Source organism: Neopsephotus bourkii, unplaced genomic scaffold (genome assembly GCF_033783945.1).
Source record: "Neopsephotus bourkii isolate Nb327-2 ecotype Australia unplaced genomic scaffold, CSIRO-AGI_Nbou_v1 NB_107, whole genome shotgun sequence".
Taxonomy (NCBI): domain Eukaryota; kingdom Metazoa; phylum Chordata; class Aves; order Psittaciformes; family Psittacidae; genus Neopsephotus; species Neopsephotus bourkii.
The window spans coordinates 13179665-13199987 of NW_026900624.1; the positions used below are offsets into that span (position 1 = coordinate 13179665).

At 40.2% G+C, this 20323-nt stretch overlaps 1 protein-coding gene and 1 long non-coding RNA gene across 3 annotated transcripts; both read right to left on the reverse strand.

Moving 5' to 3' along the window:
* Positions 1-1827: 1827 nt before the first annotated feature.
* On the reverse strand, positions 1828-3793 carry LOC133214153 (uncharacterized). The gene is made up of 2 exons (XR_009726018.1): positions 3680-3793; positions 1828-2018 (listed from the first exon to the last, which is right to left on the reverse strand). It is a non-coding gene; the product is annotated as an uncharacterized LOC133214153 (long non-coding RNA).
* A 6127-nt stretch (positions 3794-9920) lies between these two features.
* Positions 9921-19875, reverse strand: LOC133216638 (natural killer cells antigen CD94-like). Of its 2 annotated transcripts, XM_061361519.1 has the most exons (6): positions 17929-19875; positions 14345-14443; positions 12967-13053; positions 12525-12679; positions 10445-10557; positions 9921-10091 (listed from the first exon to the last, which is right to left on the reverse strand). In XM_061361519.1, the coding sequence occupies exons 1-6, from the start codon at positions 18053-18055 to the stop codon at positions 9971-9973; spliced, it is 702 nt and encodes a 233-aa protein (XP_061217503.1). In that variant the 5' UTR covers positions 18056-19875; the 3' UTR covers positions 9921-9970. The 2 variants fall into 2 exon arrangements, with proteins under 2 accessions (XP_061217503.1, XP_061217509.1); XM_061361525.1 differs by lacking the exon at positions 14345-14443.
* Between the last annotated feature and the right edge of the window lie 448 nt (positions 19876-20323).

Genomic DNA, 20323 nt, shown 5'->3' on the forward strand with positions numbered 1-20323 from the left:
TTCTCCACAAGGGCATACTGTTGGCTCATGGTAAATTTAGTGTCCAGTAGATCCACAATTCTTTTCTGCAAGGCTGCTTTCCAGCTGGTCAGTCCCCAGCATATACTGGTGCATGAGGTTGTTCCTTTCCGGTTACAGGACTTTGCACTTCTCCTTACTGAACTTACTGATGATCTCATTCAGCAGAGGGCCTACATTTTCTCTACATTTTTCCCTTTCTTTGTCACCTATGTGCTTGTAGAAGCCATCCTTTTTGCCTTTGATGCCCCCCTCACCAGATTAAATTCCTTTTGGGCTTTGGCTTTCCTAACCTTACCCCTACATGCTCAGACAGTGTTTCTGTGTTCCTTCCAAGCTACCTGTCCTTGCTTCTACTCTCTGTATGCTTCCAATTTGTGTTTGAGTTTTGCCAGGATAAACTTGTTCATCCATGTAGGTCTCCTTGAATTCCTGCCTGACTTCCTACTCGTTGGAATTGGCTCCTGAACTTGGAGGAGGTAATCCTTGAATATTAACCAACTTTCTTGGGGTTCTGTTCCCTCTAGAACCTTATCCCATGGGACTCTTTCGAGTCAGAAAACTCATATTTGAAGAGGCCAAACTCTGCTTTCCTGAAGTCCAGGACTGTGAGCTTGCTTTTTACCCACCTCCCTCTCCTCAGCATCCTGAAGAAGGTACACCAGACACAGTTATTTATGTTTAGAAAATCATCCATTCTGAAAGACAATTAATATACAACACCAAAAATATGTGGTTGCCATTACATACATTACCCAGTGTCCTGGGTTCAGGATACCTGATAACACATCAATGGTTTAAGTTGTAAGCATTACTTAACAACAACTAAAACTATTGGTGTGTTATCAGTATTGCTCTCAGGCTAAAGTCGAAAACACAACACTGTACCAGCTACTAAGAAGGAGAAAAATGACTGTTAATGCTGAACCCAGGAAAATTGGAAAATTCCATACCCAGTTCAGCAATTAATATTCTTCTGAATACCATCACAGCATTTCAGCTATCAATGCCACCATTCATGTCACATGCATTGAGTGTGTAGCCACTATGGCACATATCCATCTTTTCATACAATGAGATACATTAGGTAAAGAGACAACATATTCTATGTTAGCTAAAGACTAATAGCCATCAGATGGCATTCTTTTAAGACTAATAGCCACCAGATGGCATTCTTGCAAGAATCCTTCTCCCTGCATGAGTGCAATGGTGATTATGATAATAACATAATGTTTATAAAAACTCATGTAACACTGACATACAGGCATTCTTAGAAGATCATAGTATTGCATGTAAAGCAAACCCAACATTGTCTGGAAGTAAAATTTGAACATATCTAAAATTCATATATTATACCCAGTCAAGAAGAGGACAAGGGTGCCAAAACAAGGGAGACACACGTTTCTGAGTACTAAAAGAGAGGAGACTGCCTTGGAGTTTTAAAATAATACAGAATAGCTGAAAGTGAGTGTGCTGAAGAGAGGGCTGGAAATAGTTAAGAACTATGGGAGGTCAGCATAGATGGATATACATGAAATTCCAAACAGTGATAAGAAGTGGTCCTAAAGGCCTTTACACTTCTGATTCCTTTGGCTGTACATAATGCTCAAGATTGTCAGCATTGCTTAAGTACAGGTTTCTGAACTAGAACACTAAGACTAACATGTTGTCTCTGATTCATAGATACTTGTTAATACTGGTTCCTTTTATCTGCAAAGGCTTTCTGTATCATCTCCATTTTTTGTGTGAATACACTAGGAAGAAAGGATGGACTCTGCTCTGAATTTGTATTAAATGTTATTTTACACCTCTTCTTTGGAAATCTGAACATCAAAGTCTTCATCCTCTTCCAGTTCTTTTTCTGTTGATAATCTTTTTAGATCAGCTGAACTGCTGCCTTCTCACAAATCCAGGGATGTTTCTCATAACAATTCTCACTGTAAACTGTTAACCTATGATAAAATAGGTATGCACAGTTTTGCTTAAAGGACAAATCAATCCTAGAAAACAAACAAACAAACAAAACAACAGACCATCTTATTAAAAATTCCCAGGTACACGTGTTTAAAAAAAACATAAGGCCCTTTTGGACAATTATACATTATTGCAAAAGTTTCTTAGCCATTTTAAGATTTATAAAAGTTTATATACAATATTGAAGGTCATAATAGCTTGTATAATTCAAGTCTGAAGGATCTCTGGCAGTGTTCAAGGTCAGGCTGGACAGAACCTTGGGAGACATGGTCTAGTGTGAGGCATTCCTGCCCACGGCAGAGGGTTGGAGCTAGATGATCTTAAGGTCCTTTCCAATCCTAACCATTCTAGGATTCTATGATTCTATTATCATTCTTTCACCTGCCTTCAGCTCTAATATGTAAAAAAGACAGTCTATGTATGTACCATCATATCATCAAAACAGAAAATAGTACTACTTCCTCACAAAAGCTGCCTGTCCAACTATTGCTTCATATAGTGATAATTTGGGTCTGGAAACTGAAAGGCAGTGGTCTGCAAAAAATAGAAGTCAGATCATTCTGCCTGATGTTTACTAGCTTTGGGAAGTGTAAGAGTTTGCAAGAAAAATGAGCGTGTATTTCCAAAGAGACCCTGGAGAATCTTCACTTGAAAAAGGTTCTCCAGATCCTGAAGAAGACTCTCACGTTATTGCATACAGTGATTGTTTCACACAGAGCATAATGGGAATTATTCCCCCCCCCCCCGCCATGGTTAGTAAAGGAGAAATGCACCAAGTAAGTTAATGAGATTTTACAAAAGAAAATAAAAACAGGTTTGCTCCACCTAATGTTGACTTTTTCTGTGTGTAATAAAGGTTTCAAAATGTTGGTGGCTGAGCAGAAGAGGCAGGTGTAGGCAGGTTTTGCAGGAGGTAGGCTGTGTTGAAGGAAGTGTGGGTTGCTTCTTTTAGAGCCATGAAATATTTCACAGAATGCATGGTTTTAAACTGTGAGATAAGTCAGTGTCTGCAGTGGTTTTGACTCCTTGTCCTGCTCACACTTCTAGTTTTCTGAGACTCATTGTCTGTTTCAGGGGATATCGTGTTTTAACCCCAGCCAGCAATCAAGTACCACAGAGTGGCTTGCTCACTCACGCATCCCACAATGGGATGGGGAGATGATCTGAAAAGTAAAACTGAGGAAACTTAGGGGTTGAGATAAAGACTGCTAAATAGGTAAAGCAAAAACCATACACATAAGAAAATGCCATAACTCCTTCTTCTTCCCCCAGCTTTATATGCTAAGCATGACATCAGCTGGTGTTAATTGTCCTGGCTGTGTCCCCTCCCAACTTCTTGTGCACCTCCAGCCCATTCACTGGAAAGTGAGGTGAGAAACAGAAAAGTAATTTATTGCTCAGCAATAACAAAAATATCCGAGTATTATCAACACTGCTTCCAGCACAAATCAAGACCACAGCTTCATACTAGCTACTATGAAGAAAATTGACTCTTATTTCAGCCCAAACCAGCATGGGGACTCCAACCAGAATGAGTTATTTTAACTCCAAATACATCTGCAGCTGTACTCTGCCTTGAGGCTTTGCCGTTTGTGGGATTTTTGTTTCTTCCTCCTTCAGTGCACAGGGAGGATATTGTGCAAGAAAAGATGAAAAAACACGAGCTGTTTAAGTTCAGAAAACTTACCAGTCCATTCTCTTTGTAGAAAGTTTCATTCCATCTACCCAAGACCAGCCATCAACTCCATATGATAATCCAACCCAGTAAGACTGTTTCGGTAATATTTGAGATATGCTAATCTATAAAAAAATGCAAAACCTTTATCACCAAGAAGCATGTAAGTAGTTTTCTTTGTTGTACCTAAACAACTACTGTTAAGAGAGGAAGTGATCAAGAAAGAATCAAAGGAGGTAATTTGACAATGACTTTCTGAACAACTCATCAGGCCCCTACAACTCTTCCCAGAAGAAAATATCTCTATTTGGCATGCATCTCTGGAATATTTTGTGTCTGACATCTCTACTAAATGTAAGACCAGGGCAGCAATTATTTTTAAAGCCCTTTCTCTCAGAGTATTCAAAGAGATTTCCTGAATGAAAAATATACTCCTTATAACTGTCACAGGATCCACGATGCTCATGTTCACTGTTTGGCTGAGTAATATCCTGTGTTGTTAGCTACCTCATCATTACACATCCGGTGGTTAAACATTCTGCAGTCTGCATTGCCTCAGACCTTGCTAACACTACCTCTATTACTATGTAACATAAGAGATACTTGCTGACTGGCAAGGAATTTGGAGTAGTTGATACCAATGCAAAGAAATGCCAGTGTGATTGGAACCATACCAACTTGCTTTTCATTTTCAGCATAAGAAGGGTGGCATTCTGGGAGAAGCAAAAGTCTTCACTTTCCTGCCATGTGGCCTTCTTTTCTGAAAAGTAGAAGCAGGTGTTGCCTCCAACCCATTTCCAGTTTGCAGGGCAGAGAGTACATGCAGGTCCTAGAACAGAAAGAAACCATCACTTGCTTATAAATAGTCAAAAGCAGAGTGGAGAATTCTATACCCATAGGCCTGATAAATGAAGAGTAATGCAGAACTGAAATGTATATGTCACTTTACAGGTCACATTCTTTTTTTAAACTCATTAGTTAATCTGATGGGGCATATAGCATCCTTGTTTAATCTGATATAAGGCCTAACACCTAGATTTCAGGCTGTGTGAGCAGTAGTTCTACTTACTATTGTTCTTACTGTTGTCATCACCCATCAAGCACAATTTCTCTTTTAGTCCTTGCAAGTTTTCATTATGTCCCGCAGGTGCCTTAGAACCTCTGAGACCTGGAGTTCATAAAGATATTCTTCATGAGACAAAAAAAGCTGTGACATTGCTACTGCATGATACATGTTTCATCATGTATTGCAAATTCAGTTTCTGCAACAGCGTGCTCACATGCAAGTCTGATGCTACAGTGTCTCATATTGTGAGATTAGCAGATCAGAAAATTATGAATAAAAACATTTCCAAATTTTAAGCGCAGTTTAATCACAGTGTCATTGCAGATCACATGGTCATCTAATAAAGGACTAAAATAATGCAAAAAATATGCTTAGGAAGGACCATCTTGAACTGATGGTGTTGATCTGAAAGGAAGTTTTATAAGATTTTTAAAAAAACTAGAATTCAAAACGTTCTTCAGATTGAAAAAGCCTTTTACTATTAAAGTTTGTAAAATTTCTGAAGAAAGTGGGGAGGACTTTTTCATATAACTTCCTCAACAGTATTTGACACTGGCTTCCAGTAGCAACATCTCAGAATTACTATCTCCAGGCTCCATGGTAGAAAACATAGGTACAGTCATGTCACACATTATAAAAGCTAATATAAATATGAGTGTCTTTCTGTGATGACTGAGTGAAACAGACAGAAAAACTGAGATTTTCTCATGAATCTGAGTACTAAAAGTGTGCCCATTTTTGATGTACTACTGTGAATTAATTTAAGTAGTCCACAAACATGTAAGGTTCATCAAAGGAATGAGATAAGAACCGCTCTTGCAGTAGAGTAGGGAGACTTGAACAACAAGAGAAGAGGTGAAGGGGAACTAGAGACTGATTTATGACAGTCACATCAGAATTTTATAACTTAATTTGAATTAGCAAATAAATGAGTAATAGATGGATGAGGACAGAATCCATTCCTCCCGCTTCTTCCAGAATGTATCATCTTGACTTCTATATCCTTGCTCTGAGCATAGGTCCAGACTTAAAAATACTGCTTCCCTCAGAGCCTTATGTGCACTCAGCTTCAGAGTGTTTATCATAGCCAACTAGGAGGAGAGGAAAGGACTGTATATGTGGGGAGAATGAGCTATGACTGTCCTTGTAACAGTCAGCCACCTTTCTTCTTTCAGTTGAAGGTGTTAACATGATGTCCTGGTGTAGCAGTCAGTTTTCAAGAAAAATGGACACATGAATAAAGGCACACAGTATATTTGAGCACTTACCTAGGATTACCATTCCTATGGTGAGGGCCAGGCACAGCACAAAGAAAGTAAAGATAGCTGGCCACCATACAGCAAGTGGAAGAGAGTGCCCTGGGAGAAATCAACAATTTATCCAAGAGCAGGTACCCATTTCAGCAGCACTCCCAACCCTCCACCCCTTCATGAAAAGCCAAATGGTAACTCTTGAAAGAGTTCCCCTTCCAGGCTGTATATTTTAAGGATCAACCCAAATGCAAGCTCAGAAGATGTGGTGCCTCTGTTAAAGATATCTCTTTGAAAGAAGACACTAGACATGGTTTAAATGGAAGAGGTAGGGGATTGCTTGTCTTTGACGAATATTGAAACTGTGGAACACTGTAGTTATCCTTTGCCTTAGAAGTAGGTGATGATGCTGTTCTCCTTTGGTAGTACTCTGTTACTGTGCTTTGTCAGAACAGAGTAAGGATGGTTTGAATACCATCTTTACCATCTACTTTGCAGAAATCCTTCCTGCTCTGGGGGCACACAGTGCTCACTCTGCATGCTACCACAAGGCTGAAGCCTAATTCAGGAAAACTCCAGAGTGCAAAATATCCACTGAAGTTTCCCTGGGTTCAAAAGTTCCCGAGAGTTACCATCACCAAACAACCATGGCAATGAGGTATGATGGACCTTTAGATAAAGAAATATTTAACTTAAGACTGGATGCCCTCTTGAAGTACATGGCCTAGTGTGAGGTGTCCCTGCCCATGACAAGGAATTGGAACTAGATGATCTTAAGGTCCTTTCCAACCCTAACTGTTCTATAATTCTATGATTTAGCCCAAGTGGACCTGTGGGATTTGAAGAACGGAAATGACATAACAGGCCTGATGCTGCCTCATCCCTTCCAGCCTTAAGCATTTTCTGTCATATTAAGGTTCAGAGGTCAAAAAGTAAAGGGTGGGTTTTTTTCTATTAAAGTCAGATTGCCCTATGTCTACAGCCATTTCCTGTAACAATAAATAAACCATAAATAAAACTAACCACATAAAAACTTATGCCTACATTCTAGAGTTTGATCCTGCAGCCACCTGTCTTTTCCTACAGAAATTCAAGGCAAGTAATGGCAGTAGTTCCACTCTATGCACTTTCACATTCATGCATGCTGGGTTTTGTCAGACAAAACCATGCCAAATAGTGCATAAAATCTATAACATTAAACACATAAGTGTGTTACTTACTGACCTAAACAAAATAAACTGTTCCTACTATTATTGTCGTAGTGCAGAAAGTTCAAAGAGCAAGCATCAGTTGTACCTTTGTTGATGTTCAGGGACATGTAGCATCTGGCTGGATGCTGTGGCAGGTGATATAAATTAGAGTATCCACCCTCTTCGTCTGTATTCATAGGCATGGTCTGGGAACTCATTCGGGGTTCAGTAATGATCCTCTTAAAAGACAGACTGAATGATTTGTGAAGAAGCAAAAGGAAAAGCAGAAGGAGGGTGGGGATAGGAGGACGACTCACACTTTATATGCCTTAAGGCAAGATACTAGTATTCAAATGTTGCATGTGACTTCTCCTTTTCCTCCCTCAGGGGAAGAACTCTCTTCTCACCCATATGTCTTAGCCTGGGTCTGCATCCCCCCTTCTAAAGACATGCAGGGATGACATGAGTCACAGCATATGTACAGCGTGGTAGTTCCCCTTTTTTCCATTTAACCTTCCCATGACTTCCATCTCCTTTGAACTTTTCACATTCAAAACCGAAACAAACACCTTCAATTCATCTCAGAGGTAGACTAACTTCAGCTCTGTGCCTTTTTGATTATTCAGTGTTAAGGGCTATAAAATTAGATCTTTCCATGATTCTGTGATCTATGAGTAAGAAGGGAAAAGTCACTATAATTTTTAGGGGAGAATGCACACAGTAACAATAGTAGACCACCCAGAACTGCTTTATCTGTTCCACATTTTTGTAACTTGGAGAGAAAAATTCAGGACGTGAGAAACAGACTGGATGCTGCTTTATTTAGTAACTCAAATCCTCTGCACCACTCAGTTGCAATAAGAGCCCATTTTTTTCTTGCAAAGCTTGGTTCACAGTTTGTTGGCCTTTCTGCACAGTGCTGTGCACTCTTCCCTTTTTCCTCTGGAAATTCCCCTACCAGGAGAACAGGATGCATTGAAGTCATGATGTCAAGAGAGAAGTCTCTGAGAGGTTGGCACCTCTCCTCCTGCCTCAGATGTTTCAGATGAGTAGAGGCTTATTTAATTTAACACAAAACAAATGCAAAAACTGACCAAGTGAAGGCAGGGACAGCATGAAAGACCATGCTCTATGGGCAAACTAATAGCAGTTGAAAGCTCCTGTTAAGGGCAAAAGTTTCTGTGGGAAAGACAAGTCAGGCTTAGGGCAATGTGAATCTGTAGGGTAGTAGTGAGGTTGTGTAGCTGGACACTTGTCATTAGAGATGCGTGAGCCAGAGCTGAGAACTGTGTCAAGAATTCAGGCACCCCCAAGAAAAGATGCGTGATTGAACCATGGTGTCTTAAGACTGATGTCCTAAGTGCTGTTGTTTAAAAGGAACCTCTGGAACTCAAATGGTTCAACCACCTATTTAAAGCTGGGGCAGAACTAAACTCTGATGAACTTGATCAAAGACTTATCCAAGTCAATCTCATGCAGTCTCCAAGGATGAAGATCTCCCAAACTCTCTGGTGCCTGAGAGCACTCAACAGATAGTCAGTAGGCAGGTAGTTTTTGGTTGAAAAATAAGAGTGGATTGCCATGTAGGTGTCACGATTCTGGACCACGACATCTGTAGGTGATGCCCAGCTCCATCCCGCCCTAAAGATTCTGTGATTCTATGATATTTTAGCGTTTTAGGAACAAGGGTTCATTTTTATACCAAGGAACTGCTTCAGTCTGTAAGAATATTTTCCAAGGAAATATTTAATATTAAAAACATACTATCATTTTTTCACTTATTTTAAGGGAAGTCTCCAAATACTAAGGCACATGCACACAATACAAGGTATATATACACAAGGAATATATGCATATGTAATACAAAACAGATGCTGACATACAACTTCAAGGAACTCATACAATGAAACTCCACCCAGAAAATTTGAGGCATCATCTTCCTTCAAGAAGTATGACAAGTGCTTTAATAATACAGGATGCACAGTGTGTACCTTGGGGTCCAGAGAACTCAAGCAGTGTGGATATAATAGAAGAGCTCAAGTGTGGCAATGGATTTTGCATCAGTTTGAATACAAATTGTGTGTAGCTCTGAATGGAGCACATAATTAATATTCTTACTGTAATTTGCACAGCAATTTATAATATCATAGCACTGAAGTTATTCAGGTAATATTTTAATCCAAATGTGACATTTGACTCTGCTTTTTTGAAGAGATTGCTTCCAGGGATTTCCTGTAGTCTTCTCACAGTTGTCCTTTAAATTTTATAAATATATATATATGAATATATTTTTATGCATAGATAGAGCTTTGGGTTCTTTCTGTGTCCCTGTAACTCAACCAGGGTAACAGCTGGCAGAATAGATTTAGGAAAGAAGGCATGCCTGGGCAAACTGCTCTAGAAGAGGGTTATGTGTGGACAGTAGTTAGTGCATACATTAAGAAAGTCAGTGAGAAAAATCATCAAAGATGTGGTCGGTTTGGTTCATGCCTGGCAGGTGTTAGTGTAAAATGCTGACTGAAGCTCAAAAACATAAAGCTCTGCAAAAATTTGTGGTTGTCAACTTAGCCATGCAAGAATCATTGCTTGACTGCAGCTAGTAGTTTCTAGCTTTGTAGGTTGTTTTTCTTTTTTCCTCTCTGATTTGTAAACCTGGAAGGGAAAATGCAGACAAAGAGGAAGACTTAGCCTCTAATAACACACCCATTTGAATCACTGTTCTGAGAAAACTGCATGACAAATCCTAAAGTGGGTATCTCACAGTGGCAGATCCCACATCTCTTCTTGCACTGCTTCTTCAGGTGAAATGAACAGCCACTTTCTCACAGATCCAGAACTGCTGTGTTGAACAGGAGTGGCTGGCATAAATGATCCGTCCATATAAGGAGGCACAGAAGATGCTGTCATATAACAAAACCCTAGGAAGTTAAAAAATATGTTTTAATGACATCCTGGTAATAGCACGTGATTGATATTTAGCCCATTTGTAATCATTTTCCACTGGAATGTAGAGTTATTTCCCCCTTGGAGATACTTTATTTGTGCTAGGTGGTCCTTTCATCATGTTACTGTGATTGAGCTGTACTTTGCCACCCATTGTTCCTTACACAGGACATGAATCTGAAGCTCCATAGCAGATACTATAGTCTCCATGCTCCTTCATCATTGCACATGTGACAAGCATGAGCAAGTAAAAGGAAGCACAAGTCTCATATAATTTACTGGGGCACACCGGCTAGAACTGCACTGGTCCTAAACTATGAAGGCTTACCAATTTGTTGCTTCTTTTGAAAAAGCTGTTCCATCCTCCCAGTACCAGCCACTCCTTTCAGATATGTATGATAATCCAACCCAGTAAAACTGTGAATCCTGTGGCAGAGAAACCTGTACGTATGAGAAAATCATCACAATAATATTTCAAAAATGAGACCTAAGTTCCTGTGTCTTCTTGAAGGTTCTGCAACCAAAGGAGGTAACTCTTACTCAATAGGAAAGTGATCTGTTCTCCATGCTTGTTTTCTATGAGGCAATACTGACTGCTCTAATTATAGGATCATTCAAATATCATTGTTTCTTGAATTGCGAGAAATGTACTGTAAATGAGAAAAAGAGAAATGATCTGTAAAACCACTGCTTTTTAAAATAAACAGAAACCTTGTCTGCCTTTAGGTATCTACACTGCCTTTAGACATCTGCAATTTAGATATACTTATGAGAACACTATTTAAGCACCGATTGGAGTCAGCAGAAGTGTGGCCAAGTGGAGCATGACAACTGACCCACCTCACCCAGTGGGAGTGCTACTGAGCACTTCCTATAGCCCAGAGCTCCCAGTGACTGTTAACAGAGCCTGAGGAAGTAGCTTTGAAGTTGCAGGCCACTTATGCTGTAGATGCCTGAAGTTAGGTGAGATAATTCCCAACCTAGAGGGCAGAGTCTGTGACCTAAATACAGGCCTCTCATACCTTTTGAGATTCTCCAGCTGGTCTGAGGTCTTTACATAGGGCTGACAGACAGGACTGAGAACCTATGGGAGAACTGTGCCTTGCTGAGGTATTGCTTGGAGGTTGAACAGGTAATTTCAGATTGCTCTAGAAACCTGTGCTTAGGCACTGGAATAATTCCATAGGCACCTAAGTGCTACCTAAAAGATTCCTCAGCATTTTAGCCCTTTCATGTCATCCAACTACTCTACTGCTACTTAGTAGCATGTCTAGGTACTCATCCAAAATCTAAAATTCACAGCTGGCTTAAACTGCTGTGGCCTCATCCTAGCTGCAGCTGCCTATACCAAACAAGGAAATAAAAATAAGCACCCGGACATCTGGAATGAAGCTATCCAGGGATATATATAGCACATCAAAACAATCTCTTCAACACTGAAGGTGTGGTGTTCAGGTGTCTCCCAACAATGGGAACCATGATTCTAACCTCAGGATGCTGCTAAACACAATAATAAATCATTTCTCCACTTTCTATTTTGTCTCTGATTTTCACTTAAATCTCATCTGTTTTTCATTAAAAAAAAAAAAAAAAAGCCAAAAGGCCATCCTTTATGCCTTAAAATAATAGTTGAGAACCCCAGTCTGAAACTAACTCCCTCTGGAAAAAGGAGAAAGATTTTCAGGGAAGCTTGTTTCCTTTTCGAAGTTTTATGTAGCAAAAAAAAGGTTATTTGGGTTTTTTTTTGTAAGCTTAATATATTTTGGAAAAAAAGTTTCTAGATATATGTGTACAAAAAGGGAAAATATGATCTTAACAGCAAATTAGAGATTTTTAATTAGTTATCAAAAACAACCCCAAATTAGTAAGACTACTTGAAATTAGTAATTCCCTAAAGTCCAAGGCTGTCTAGTCTTTGTGCTACCATTAACAGCTCTCTGTGAGGGCATAACACAAGACCAGAAAACAACCTTTTATAGCCATTTTGCACTGCAGCATGCAAATGATAGTACCATGATGAATCAGACACTCTCTACATTTCATGGTAGATGTGAATTTGATGTCGGGAGCCTGTAGTAATAAAACATGTGGAAAAAGAGAATGAAAGCATGCATTCTGTGTGCTGGGTCTCTCTCCTCCATGCTGATAATATGAAAATTATTTTCTCTGTGAAAACCTAAGTATTAGCTAACAAAGGTACTTTATGCAATGGCTTGTTCTATTTAATGTAATGCGTAATCTTCACAGCACACAATTTAGAAAGCGTTGCAAGTCATGACAATGTTGTGACTTCCAGGAAGGCTGCTTCACCAGGGAAACTTAAACACATGACCCAACTACTTTCTGCCTGTGTGAAAACACATCACATAAAGAAATGCATGAGGTTAAAAGCATAAAAAAAGATGTACCATCTTTGCTTTGTCTTTTAGCACAAGAAGAGTGGAGTTTCTTGAGGAACAGAACTCTTGACTTTGCTTCCATGTTTTCTTCTGCTTTGAAATGTAGAAGCAGTTGTTAGCTCCACTGTTTTGCCAGCTTGCTGGACAGAGGGCACATTTTGTTTCTAGAAATCAGAAGGAGTATTATGAAGACTTTGTGAGGCATACAGGGCTTTAGCTACTGGCTTGACTGAGGAAAGATTAGGGGGAGCCATGAATCAGCTAAGCTCTTGAGGGGCAAGAGATAAATTGTTTTGCATGTTAGTGTACACATATCCACACCTCAAATACTACCACAGTTAAAACCAGACATGAACCAGTCAGATTTTTTTCCTGTGATTTTACAGTGTCTCAGACAATGGGCTCTGTAAAGGGGGTGATTTGTGTTTATTTACATAACAACCACATTTACCATTCTTCTCCTTCCCTTCAAAACATAATGCTTCCCTCATTTCCTGCAGCTTCTTTCCTTCCTCAGGGTCCTTGGAAACCTGAAAAACTGAAGGGTATGAAACTGCTTATCAAAGATTGGTTTTATAAAAATTGTAGCTTTAATTGCAGCTTCAGTTTGTAGCTTTTGACTTTTTTTCTTTTTGTCTACTTTATTTGTACATCCACCATCGTGTGTACATCATCCACATTTTCTTAACCAGGAGGGTTGTGCAGCACTGGAAAAGGTCACCTGGGAAGGTGAGGGCATCTCCACCCTTGAAGTTTTTCAGAGGTCATTAGACAAAGCTACAGGTGGGTTGTTGACAGTTCAGCTTTGTATTGTGGGGAAGAAAGGGATGGTGTCAGAGTAGAAACCTGAAGAATTGCCTCTGAGCTAACATTGCTGTAATGCCATGGACCACCTTGAGTATTTGTTCTGGGCACCTGGAACTGCTTCCCTCCTGCCAAAAAGGAGACGAGGATTCCCTGTCTCTGCTTCCAAATGTATTGGCATCATATTTGGTTGTTCATTGAAATGTTGCTGTGGAAAATCTGCTGTAATTGTGGACAAATGGACCAGTCACAGTGCTTCAATGCCAGAATTGCCCTCCTTGTAAAAAGCTTGGAATCCAAGAAAAAAAGAGAGTAGCTGTGAAATATTCCAGTAACAGTCACAGGGGGTGGGGGAAGCACTACTACCCTGATTGTGTATCTAATGAGGTGAGCTACCACTGTGGAAATTAAACATTCCAGATATGAGTTAGGGTTAAGGGTTAGGGGTTAGGGTTAGTCATTGGTTAGGGTTAGGTTTTAGGGTGAAGGTTAGGGTTAGGTTTTAGGGTGAAGGTCAGGATTAGGCTTAAAGGTGTGGGTTAGGGTTAAGGTTGGAGTTAGGATTAGGAGAAGGTTTAGGGTCGCTATGATTAGAGTTAGACATTAGGTGTTAGTGTTGGGGTTATGTTTAGGTTTATGGTTTAGGATTACACTTGGAGTTCAGTTTAAGGGTTAATTTTATGCTTAGGGATAGGATCAGGGATCATTTTTAATGTTAGGGTTATTGAGTTTAGGATTAAGATTAGGGCTTAGTTTTAGGGTTAAGTTTAGTTAGGTTTAGATCTTGTGTTAGGATTAGTGTGACCATTATGGTTAAGGTAACTATACGTGCTGATAGTAGTGATCCTGAGTGACCTGTGCTGACACTCAGCCATGGGGTTACTTCTGTGGGAGAGCTGCACTGTTTCCCTTCTTGCCTTATTATTTTCACTGCGGAAACAGGGACAGTCTGCAGGGAGAGAAGAAGCAGCCATACATCTGGAATTCACTCACACATCAGCATCTTGAGACACCTTCGTACTTACACAGGGCCAGCAGGGCTACCAGCCCCAGCAGCAGCACCACGCACAAAGCGAGGAAAGCAAAGGCCACTGGCCGCCATATGGAAGATGAGGCAGAGGCTCCTGAGACAAACAATAAACACATTCAGCAACAAAACTAACAACTCTTCTCTCCATGCAGTGATGTTACCTCCTCTCTAACAACACCAGTTCATCTTCATCATAGAATCGTAGAATAGTTAGGGTTGGAAAGGACCTTATGATCATCCAGGTCCAACCTGCTTGACATGGGACATCACACACTTAACTGTGTCACCCAAGACTATGTCCAACCTGGCCTTAAACTTAAAATGCAAGGGATGGAGCTTTCACAACTTCCTTCTGCAGAGCCTCTTTTTTTGTCTCAATGCAGTTTTTATAATCACTGTTCTGAATTTCCTAGAGTAATTTTGAGAAAATATATACTTACCACTGAGAATATTTATTAACTAAGGCTCGACTGTTAGATTACAACTTCTTCTCATGACACTCATAAACAGATTAAATTTTGCTGTTCTCACTGTTCTGGAAATAATAAAACAATTCTTGTGACTTCTTCATCTTAAAAAGTAAAATTTACCACCTAGGTTTCAATGATTACTTCTGGAACCCGTGATTGGGATTTCTAAATAATCGCAGTGTTTGTACATTAAACTGTTCTCGTTTCTTCAGGCTCTTTCTTCAGATTTCCATTGTGATTCAAAGTCTAATTAGGATTATAGTGCTCCAGAATTTTACAGCTGAGTATCCACATATATATATTAAAAATATATGCATTTTTCCTTGTTGGGAAGCAGTGCTCAGCAGTTTTCTGTGATATTCATACTATCTATTCTAGAATGTTCAGACTTATTGAAAAAGATTGCACATAACAAGTTCTTTACTGGAGTCCAGTGTGTAAAAGCAAGCACCTCCAGGGACACTTTTGTTAGGTGAAAAGAAACACCAGAGATGCCTAGAAGTCCAGATAGACTTGGCAACTAAAACTCACATAGCCATAGTTAAGTGAGATGACCCTAACCCTCATCAGTTAATGCAATTTGAAGAGACTGTAAATGGCACCACATTGAGATAGTGACTGATATGCTGGAAGCAGGCTTTCCTTTTAAAAGGGACCTAAAAATCCTAGGAATGGGCTGTAAGTGCTTAACAAAGGCAAATATGGTATCTGGCATGTGTAACAATACAAGTCCATGCACCAGTACAGGTAGGAGACTAGAAAGAAGCTATGCTTCAGGGTCCTGATGGACAAGTTCAATGTGAGTCCTCAAGTGTCTTTGTGGCAGTGAAAGTGACCAGGACTGGGGTGCACTGGCGAGACTGCAGCCAGCAGGTCAACAGAAGTGATTATTCCACTGTACTTGACAATCATGGAGCCATTTTTAGAATCATAGAATACTTAGGGTTGGAAAGGACCTTAAGGTCATCAAGTTCCAACCCCCCTGCCATGGGCAGGGACACCTCACACTAAACCATATCACCCAAGGCTCTGTCCAACCTGGTCTTGAGCACAGCCAGGGATGGAGCATTCACAACCTCCTTGGGCAACCTATTCCAGTGCCTCACCACCCTAACAGGAAAGAATTTCCTCCTTATATCCAATCTAAACTTCCCCTGTTTAAGTTTTAACCCGTTACCCCTTGTCCTATCACTACAGTCCCTAATGAAGAGTCCATCCCCAGCATCCCTACAGGCCCCCTTCAGACACTGGAAGGCTGCTATGAGGTCTCCACGCAGCCTTCTCTTCTCCATGTTATATGTGAAATCTCAGTATTTTCTGGAAGATGCTTTACGACTTGAAAAACTATGAGGTATTATTTATCAGAAGTATAAAGCCAGTGAAATTGTAAGAGTGATTAGTGGAAAGGATTACAACAGGGTATTGTGTCTGGTGCTGAGCTTCCCAGTTTAAGAGACATATCAGATAAGTGCAGAGAGTCCATCAGAGGAACGCTGAATTGGTCAGGGACCTACAGAGAGGCTGAAGGACGTAGGCTTGTTTAGCCTGGAGAAGAGGAGCCTGAGGGAGGGCCTAATTTCAGCCCTTCGCTACCTAGAAGGGCATTATAGATGGAGCCAAACTCTTCCCAGAGAGGCACAGCAAAAAGACACAATATGAGAGTTGCAAGTTGCATCAAGGAAATTTCCAATTAGATGTGCAGAACAAAAATTCTTTTCCTTCAGGACTGGAAAAAGTACCCAGGGAGGCTGTGAGATATTCAGCCCTGGAGGCTTCAGGAACTCAAGTGGACAAGGCCCTGAGCAATTTGATCAGGCTTTAGAGCTAGCCCTTTTGAGCAAAAGACTGAGAAAGATGAACTATAGAGGTCCCTCCCAGTATAATTTGATCATAAGTCATGTTCTCTGTGCATATCAAAAGAGTTAAAAGTTTTCTGAGCTTGTCAACCTGTTTCTTTTCAGGAAGCACTGCTGCTAGATCACACTCCCTTTTATTCTTGGTTTGGGGCTGTTCAGCCAGGAGAAGAGAATGCTGCGTGGAGACCTCATAGCAGCCTTCCAGTATCTGAAGGGGGCCTATAGGGGTGCTGGAGAGGGACTCTTCATTAGGGACTGTAGTGATAGGACAAGGGGTAACGGGTTAAAACTTAAACAGGGGAAGTTTAGATTGGATATAAGGAGGAAATTCTTTCCTGTTAGGGTGGTGAGGCACTGGAATAGGTTGCCCAAGGAGGCTGTGAATGCTCCATCCCTGGCAGTGTTCAAGGCCAGGTTGGACGAGGCCTTGGGTGATATGGTTTAGTGTGAGGTGTCCCTGCCCATGGCAGGGGGGTTGGAACTTGATGATCTTAAGGTCCTTTCCAACCCTAACTATTCTATGATTCTATGATTCTGGCTGCTGCTTTTTAACAGCCTCTCCTGCATCCTCTTTGCCAAGTAGTCATTCTCAATGGATAGCCCTAGATCTTTTTCAGACAGCACCAAAGTGATGTTAATTTAGTCTCTGTCTACTCTACCCAAACTGAAAATAGCAGCAATGACATTTATTTCACACATAAGCCACCTGGTGAATTTATGAGCATCAGCAACAGTCTTCAAGTCATCATTTAATGGTCACAATGAACATTAAATTTGTTTACAGAAAAAATTTAGATACAAACAAATAAAAATACGTACTCAGAGCTTACATTCATTATTAAGACTGATAAACAGGGCACCACTACTCCCCACAGCTGAGGAAATTGCTTCCATTTCCTAGGCCTATATTATCTGATAAAACTATAGAGCCTTCTTCTCTTGTAGTGCTCTGTCGTATAAAATGACTCCTACCAAAATGATAAAAATTCCTAATAAAGGTGGAATTTGTTTTCTGTGTTGAAATAAATGGAAAAAATAATTGGAGTAAAGATAGGCTTCAGAAAGAATATAATCTGCGATCATAGCCCGTAGCACACAAGACTCCATTATGATTTTTCTTTCTGCTGTCTTTATGAACATTTATATCAGAGCATGCTATAAAGTTTAGAAGGATTCTAAAGCAATCACCATGAACATGAAAATTTAAGTTACATTTTTATTTAAATAGAATAGCTAATTTCAATTGTACTTACTGTCTACTAAAACACAACTGCCTGGAGCCTTAAATGCAGAACATTTCTTGTTGCTCAAATATCCAGGAGTGATAACTGAAGTTGAGGGTCGTAAATTTAAAGCGGTGTAGCCTTCCTCATCCTCCATCGCCAGCTAGCCACACTTCTTTCCTGCAATAGCAATACTTTGGGAGTAAGGGTACACTGCAGCACGACCAATGCTGAGACAATGAGAATAGTTCATTTTTCAGCATTTCCAGGGAAACCACGAAGGAAGCTGGCTCTAGTCTGATTACTGTGTCATAGCAAAAGTGTAACATGTTGAAAGCACATTAAGAAGTTAAAGTGGCAGTGTTAAAGATGGGTATTTTCTTCCTGAATGTGAAAATGGGAAGGCTCCTTTCCTGGTCAGAACTTAAGACTGTTTCATTTAACTATCCACCTGATCTGACCCTGGAATATTAGGCAAATATCTGGATTTTCTACCTCATTAAAATAAGAAGCTCTAGAAATAGTTGCTATTTTGAATTGCAGTTCGAAAGGTATCTGTTCACATATCAGAGCACAAATATAACAGAAGAGCTGCATGGAAAGCAACAGGCTGAAACTCCATACACTGTTACAAAATAAATGAAAAAATAATTTACAAAAATTTACTGAAATAAATGCTAGAAGGGGAAAAGCTGAGCTGAAAGGATGGTGAGGCCAGGAGCTCAGCGTAATTCACATGACTGCTCAGCCTGTGTCAGGGGAAGACTAGACTTCACTGAACTCCTTTCTGCTGCTGTACCATACACAGAAGTCACCATGCAGAAGTGGCTTGCCCATCCTCACTCTTCATGTCTAGCTCCCTGCAGTGCCTTGATCCAATGCTGAGTTGTAGTTCTTCAACATCTTCAGTGACCAACTCTCCTTAAACAGAGCACTCCCCAGACATGATGAGTCACATTGTGGTGACTTGACGGAAGGAAATTCTTCTCTTGCAAGAGAGGAATTTCTGTGGTAGCTCTTCATGCTTTTGTGTGTAAAGTTCAAATTCTTCCATTTGCAAAACAGTATCAACAACCTGGAAATAAACTGTAATACATTCCAATGACTGGGCTATTCCTCCTTTGCTTTGCAGATGGTGAATTTTTTTCAGAGCAAAAATATCTCGGACTGCATGCATTTCTTGCATTATATCTTACCTGTATGCAAAAAGAAGGCAGGATGGAAAAGTTGGGAGTAAAGGGTGCTTACGGTCAGTTTTGTTACACAGAGAAGCAAACAAAGAATAACAAGGAATAGCAGTCACTGTGTATTCATGTTATACCCATAATATCCTCACAGAAACCTCATGCTGAATATCGTGCAAAAATACTTGTCTGTTGGACCTGAAAACTGTATGTTGGCACCTAGTGTAAAAAAAGGCTTTGCTGCAGATAACTGGGATTCAAGTGTGTGCTACTGAATTTGGTTGACAGCTTACGTGACTATAACCTCTTCAGTCTTAGCAACAACTTCTCAAGTATGTAATCGATTGTCTTTGGGGGAAGGTCTCCAATCTGATTTTACTTCTGAAAACAGGAGGCAAAGTAATTTTCTCTTATCATTTTGTTAGCTCTGAAGTCAATAAGCAGCCTGTCAGTTATAGCACTTCATTATCACACTCTCTGACCTTTAAGGATGCAGAGCAGGCAAAATGTCTTGTTTCTTCAAACTGAAAAAAGGTAAACTAAGGCAGGAAGTTTGGGTCTACGTTTGAACACTCGTATAAATATTGTCAGCAGGCTGGACAAAACAGCTGTGTTTATTAACCAGAGTGTGACTTAGTAAATTGTATTATCTGGAGTCTATGGCTGGGGGGATTGGAAAGGGGCTTGGTGAGGAGTGGAATTTAGGTATGGGAAACACACTATTGTAGGGAACTGTGATTCAAAAATGCCATCTCAGCCAATACACAAACAGTACATTTCTGTGCCTCTTCTGCTATAATTTCAGTGGAAAAGGGGATACTGACAGCACATCCTTAAAGCCTTTGTGATTACCCCACAACCAGGGTATCCCCTTTGCCAGCTGCAAGCTTGCTGGACAGGGTTGTTCACCGCTACACTCTGAATGCCTGCAGTGAGTGGTAGGATACTGCCTCTCTTTAATTTGGGGTGATTTTTACTTTATTTCCTTTTTTTTCCCTTCCTTTTATTATTTTTGTGTGTGTGTGTGTTTCAGACATTGTTTCACACTGTGAAACCATACTCTAACCTCACCTGCCTTTACAGTTACAAATACAGTCACTGCACTGGAAACTGCTTTTGGGCCAGCAGTAAATTGACACAAAAGGTAAAAGCAAAGATATGATGTAGCCTTTTGGCTGCTTGTCAGCATGCAGAGCTGTCAATCTCAGGACATGTTTGTCTTCCACATACTGCAAAACCAC

Excerpts from the sequence above, each read along its gene's own strand:
- LOC133216638 (XM_061361519.1), bottom strand. The coding sequence starts at position 18,055 with ATGGAGGATGAGGAAGGCTACACCGCTTTAAATTTACGACCCTCAACT. Across the intron at positions 14,444-17,928 it reads CAGTTGTGTTTTAGTAGACA|GAGCCTCTGCCTCATCTTCC; the intron begins GTAAGTACAATT and ends TGTTTGTCTCAG. Across the intron at positions 10,092-10,444 it reads TCAAAAGAAGCAACAAATTG|GGTTTTGTTATATGACAGCA; the intron begins GTAAGCCTTCAT and ends TTAACTTCCTAG.